General features: G+C 40.4%; 1 protein-coding gene across 1 annotated transcript; it reads right to left on the bottom strand.

Annotated features, from left to right (window-relative positions):
• Window positions 1-551: 551 nt before the first annotated feature.
• Window positions 552-4,468, bottom strand: LOC104416409 (G-type lectin S-receptor-like serine/threonine-protein kinase At4g27290). The gene is made up of 7 exons (XM_039314794.1): window positions 3,070-4,468; window positions 2,799-2,933; window positions 2,071-2,201; window positions 1,632-1,839; window positions 1,250-1,487; window positions 1,014-1,164; window positions 552-944 (listed from the first exon to the last, which is right to left on the bottom strand). Exons 1-7 carry the CDS (start codon window positions 4,340-4,342, stop codon window positions 654-656), a joined length of 2,427 nt encoding a protein of 808 aa, XP_039170728.1. The 5' UTR covers window positions 4,343-4,468; the 3' UTR covers window positions 552-653.
• Between the last annotated feature and the right edge of the window lie 1,545 nt (window positions 4,469-6,013).

Here is a 6,013-nt window from a genome sequence, read left to right on the forward strand (position 1 = left end):
AATTCCAAGTTTAAAATCTGGCATGGTTCAAGATTCTAGCCATGCAAACGACCAACTCGGCCGTGCGTGCCCCCAGCCCAAACTACTTCCTATCTTTCCAAGAAACGGGTGATTATTCCCTTATTTCTATTTAGTGTGAACTAGGACCCTGTTTTAGTTCAAAATCATCGTTACACAAATTTTGGTATGAAATCGACATAGACCAGGTTTATGTGCCGATTCCATGCCATCATTCTTGAAGGAAAGTGATTTTGATGGTGATAGGGAACTCAATCAGATAGAAATTTGTTCTCTGAAGTGGAGATCCCCAGTGAACGGGGGCCGTTGCTATAACAGTCCTATTAAGTGCTGAACTTATGGAAGATATAGAGTTGACGAGATTTTTCTTTTTGGGCCAACGATGCAGGGTTTTGGGGAAGATGCCCTTGAACGGGAACTCTTGGCCTTTCTAATACAAATTTGTAAAAGAGGATATCAGAATCTATAGATCTAAAGACATTCCATGCACATTCAACCTGCAGCCAAATGAGAGATGCGGTATTTTTTGGAAGTATAGCTAGAGGAGGACATTGAAGAGCTTTTACTTTGATTTTCCACACGGGAGTGTATGGCTCACAGAAAGAGAAAGAATGCAAGTCATGGCCATGACTCTCTTATCGAGCATATAACACTGTCATGGTCATTTCATTTGGTTGACTTTGTGAAGTGTTTTCTTGGAGTAGATTCCTTTCATTGAAAAACCCTGGCTCTTTTGGAAGAGGCAATTCGATGTCGCTTCCTAGCATCATAACAACAGTGGACATACTCGGCCTATCATCAGGGCATCGCTGCACGCACAATAGGCCAATATGAATAGAGCGCAATGCTTCAGAAGTACTGCATGAGTTCGCAACCAACTGGTCAAGCAACTGCATGGACCTGCCTTCTGTGAATAGTCTCCAAGCCTGATCACATTGAAACCAACCATTAGGAACAATTCTTTGGCTGGAAGGTGAACAATATTATGAACTTACATGTCCAAGAAGATTATGATCGTGGTCTGGATGATGAAACCCTCTGTTTCTCTTCCTGCTTACAATCTCGAGCACCAATACACCATAGCTAAAGACATCAGATTTTGTTGAGAAAACTCCATCAAGAGCATACTCTGGAGACATGTAACCACTGCACAAATTGATGTATTGAAACCATCAGTTTGAAAGCGAATTGAGCACAGAGGTCATCACTTTCTGCATTGAAAAATACTTACTATGTTCCAACCACTCTGTTAGTATTTGCCTGTGTCTCATTCCCTGTGAAGCTTTTAGCCAGGCCAAAATCAGAGAGCTTAGGATTCATCTCATAATCTAATAATACATTGCTAGCTTTCACATCTCTGTGAATGATCCTGAGTCTAGAATCTTGATGAAGGTAAAGAAGCCCCCTAGCAATTCCATTGATGATGTTGAAACAAGCTGACCAGTCCAGTTGCTCCCTCTGCGTTGGATCTGTCAAAAATTCATTTCACATTAAGAATAACTTACAAGGAGCAAGGCATCAATTTATTCATTTTCTAATATGCTACTTTAGTGGCAGTATTTTGGAGCTTTCACAAAATTCACGCTTCTAAGGAACTGAGAAAGTAAACAAACCAAAGAGAAATGAGTCCAAGCTCCCGTTGGGCATGAATTCATAGATCAAAATATTCTCTTCCTCAATGCAACATCCTAGAAGCTTCACTAGGTTCCGGTGCTGTAGCTTGGAAACATATAGAACTTCATTTTTAAACTCATGCAGCCCTTGTCTTGAGTTCCTTGACAGCATCTTCACCGCAATTTCTTGACCACCCCTCAACACACCCTGCATATGGTCAACTTGTTTAGTGAAAATAATTCCTTGCCTACTCTTTTTCTCGCTAGAATTCCACTCACAGTAACTAAATTTTTTGGGATCTAGTTGTTCAGCCTCTCATCAACATATTCAGAAATATTTTCTCGAGCAAATTATGCAAATGCAACAGCGAGGCTGTACTTTGTAATCCTCACATAGCAACAATGTCCTTCTCGAGAATAGTACGCATAATGTTTGTACCTTGTAGACAGGTCCAAAACCACCTTCTCCAAGCTTATTGTCGGTTGAAAAGTAACTGGTAGCAAGAGCTACTGTAGACAAGTCAAATAGTGGCAACTCAAGGTCTTTCTCCTGGTTTTCACAGTTGTCTCCTGATTCAAAAACTGTCCTTTTTAGCTGGTGCACATATTATATGAAATTGATTTGCAAATATCTCTGGGTGGCTTCTGCATTAATTCACATTTCCTTCAACTATGATGCTACAAAGGCATGCTCATTGCTAAATATGAAAGCATCGAATTGCGAACATATTAGGATAATATGATCGTGATTGCTAGTGGTTTGTCATTGTTTCGCACATTTGACACTGACACACAAATGCATTGAACAATATGGTTGAGACTGACTTTGTCAGTTCATCATGGAATCTTTTAGTGACCTCTCACTGGTGATAAGGAATAGTGGGATAAAATAAATAGAAAATCTTATAACTGTTGGGCTTGGTGAGGATGAATGCTGAATGTGACATGAATGCAGAATCCCCTCCAATAATAGTCTAATTGAAAAGAAACTTCACTTCTGCAAGAGTAACTAATGTAATGAACACGAGACAAGAAATTCTCGTGCGCAATAATAGATTTGGCATTGGGTACCTACTTGTAAGTGACGAAATGGCTAATGTAAAAACTGGGTATGATAAGAAGCAGAATACAAAATCTGACAGTACTGTATCATGAAGTACGGTTTACCTTCAGGAATCTCCATTTTCTTCTTCTTGCATTGTCGAACACAGATGATGAGGACCAGAATGAGGAAGACAGACCCGAAAGAAACTGCCAAGCCCATGACCAGCTTATGCTTCTTTTGGGGTGACGGTAGTAAAGCTAAGAGAAGAAGCAGGAGCACACAGGATCAGGAGTAAGAACTAGGTATCACTGACATTACAATTCTGTAAGCTCTCCCTCAAAGATGTGTGTCCATTTTCCACTTCAGTATCTAGCAAATTCATGTCTACAATACCTGATTCTGACGCAGCCATCCGGATGTAGAGGTCCTGCCCATAGTTGTTGTACTCTCTAATGTCAATCAGCTCGCTGAACCACAGCAAGCAACCACTTCCTCCATTTCGGATGTCTAAGTTCGAATAAGCCATACAGGAACAATTTTTCATGCAAACTACTTTGCATTCTTGAAGATTCATGCTCTCATTAAACCAGGAAGACCGAGTATCTGGCAATTTTACCCAAGAATACTTCACAAATATGTCCTTTTCACAATCCAAAGGATTTCTCCTCACACACCCATTCGACCAATCCAAAATATCCCATTCTTGAGAAAATCGGGGCACGAAGCCTTTCAAGCACCTACACACTGGGGAAGTATCGACCCTACAGGTACCATAGACACCACACGATGCATAGTTGTCACATTGGTCTATTGGCGCGGTGAGGTAAAGCATCCAACCATGTGTTCGGTCAATCCAAGTAAATCGCTGTACCATGCCATTGGGCATCAATAACTTCCTGGTAATGACCGAACTGTTGAGGAGCTCGTAGCGGTAGTACATCTCTTCCTCATTTAAGACAAATTCGTACCTGTAGTATGGGTTTGGATTTAAATTAGGCGTGCCACTCCATCGAAGACCATTCCATGGTCCTGACCTGAACTTGATGTCAGAACCCTGCTTCAGTAGGAGTTGTGGGTAGCCGTTCGGATCGATTTGATACGTGAAGTTGCCCAGAGAAGGATCATCAATGCTCTTCCATGATGTTAAATAACGATTGAAGCCTGAAGTTCTATTCCATCCTATCTTCATACCGGCTAGAAATGTATCTGTAGGATAGTCAAAACTCTGCCACAGGACATTATTGGGATCACTGCTATCTGCATCTCTCACAACCAGATTTCCTGAATCCAAGAGCTGTGCAACTGGATTACGCACCAGTATTGTCGAGTTCGACGACCAGATATCACTTCCTTTCCCGTTGAGAAGGACGAGACTTCCGCGGCTAGTAATCCTCAAAGTACCTGATGCATCCGCAAGGGGTGCGACTCTATTTGCAACCCACACTATTGTCGTTGTGGTTATTTTCTTGTACCATATTCCCAGATACCGCTTTGGGGGATTGCCTGCACTGAAGAACCCCAGCTCAAATGTCCCACCAGCAGAGAGTAGGTTCTCGCCATCTCGAATCGACTGATTCATTGTTATGGTATCTAGTGCATTGGAAAGAAGGGCATTACAAGAGAAGAAGAGAACAGGACACATGGAAAGCGCCACAAAAGCCTTCATACTGCTTGAAGCAGTCAAGTTCTCAAAATCAGCGAATCTGCTGAGTGAGGTAAGAAGACAGAAGAAAGGAAGAAGAGAGATCAATGAAGAATCAAGACCCCTGCAGTCTCAAGGCTGCTCTGGAGCCATAGGCTTTTTCGATGAACTGATGTAAAGCCATCAGAAAAAGCCACTAAGTTCCAAGTCAGACCGACAAGGCTACTAATTGTGACATCGACATAAAAAATCCTTGTATTCTTGTGAGTCCCCAAAATTGAACAGGCCATCAACTTAGACTAATTCTAACTGCCCATTGATTGCCTATCTTAACTCTTTGACAATATCATCATTTTATTGTGCTACATAAATCTTTAGATATGGCAAGAAAGATGGAGAATGAATTCATGACAAAAATTTATGAAAGAAGAACAAAGGTAAATACAACACATCCAACTCGAACTTGATTAGTTAATGAAAATTAACGAAAATGAGTGGGGAAAGAAAAGATTAAAGTTTAACAATTTGGGTTTATTTTGTTTTCACTTTTGTGCTACAGATGTATGAACTTTTATTTGCTAGTTGTCGGACGATTTTTCTCCCCTTATGAAGTTGACGTGCCTTATTCAAGATGTAATATTGCCGTGTTGACTGGTCAACTAGTCAAAAGCAGAAAAAAATTGAAAACGTGGAAGAAAAGATGAGGAAAAGTTCAAACTTGACAGGCCGAATTAAATACATTTTGCAGTGTTTGGTAAGGATGCAAGTCCTTAGTTCATATAATCGGAGTACTTCTCAATTAGATCATGCTTCTTCCGCTAGATTAAGATCTTTAATATCAATTGGCCATTTAGGTTTTATTGATAACAATCATTTTCATTGCCTAGCATATCAATTGAAAAAGCATCATGGCTTGCCGTTTAATCTTATTGAATCTTTCATGCTCCTTTTAACCTTATAGCTCCACAAAATAAACTTTTATTTTCATATATATATCTACGGCTCAACAACTTTTCAATTGAACCTTAAAATTGAAAATTGATAAAACTTCAAATTTATGACCTAACTTCGAAATTTAATCCATTAAATAAATAATAAGCTTGAATACTTACCCGACTCTACAATTTGAAGTTGATTCGGCTGGTCAGGCTATCTGGATCGTGAAAATTCTGCTTTTTCCTCTTTTCTTTTCCATCTCCACAAACGCACCTCTTTTTCTCCGCCGAATTCCTCTTCAAGAAGAGGAAATGAAATGTTGGGCTTGGGCTTTTAGAAATGGGCTGAGCTGAGCCCATTATTACAGCAAAGAGGGGAGAGATAAATTAGAGAATAGAAGCAATGTGGACTAATGTGGTGGTTTTTTTTATTTCTTTCTTTTTTCCGTGTTTTTTTTCCATGCTAAGTAATTTTAAATGCCGGTTAATGAGGGCAGAGTGATCCTCAGGGCAAGGCCCGGACCCAACACCCTACGCTACACAAGGGAGAAAAGGAGACCCGGCTGTCCATCAAGGAGGACGAAGCCTCAAATTCTGGTTGCAATGTCTCAGAATATGTAATCTACACAAAAGTACGTCTCCAAACAGCTATTCCCAAACAACCAACCATACCCAAAATAGGTACATCTTGGCCAATGACTACCGAAAGAATATGGCCTAAAATCCCATGTTGAAGCTCTCCTCCTAAGTGTCACCGGGT

The sequence above is a fragment of the Eucalyptus grandis genome, chromosome 6 (genome assembly GCF_016545825.1).
Source record: "Eucalyptus grandis isolate ANBG69807.140 chromosome 6, ASM1654582v1, whole genome shotgun sequence".
In the NCBI taxonomy this organism is placed as follows: domain Eukaryota; kingdom Viridiplantae; phylum Streptophyta; class Magnoliopsida; order Myrtales; family Myrtaceae; genus Eucalyptus; species Eucalyptus grandis.

Coding starts and splice junctions, on each gene's coding strand:
- LOC104416409 (XM_039314794.1), bottom strand. CDS start 4,342: ATGAAGGCTTTTGTGGCGCTTTCCATGTGTCCTGTTCTCTTCTTCTCT. Junction 1,840..2,070: donor GTTTTGGACCTGTCTACAAG/GTACAAACATTA, acceptor GACCATATGCAG/GGTGTGTTGAGGGGTGGTCA. Junction 945..1,013: donor ATCATAATCTTCTTGGACAT/GTAAGTTCATAA, acceptor CAATGTGATCAG/GCTTGGAGACTATTCACAGA.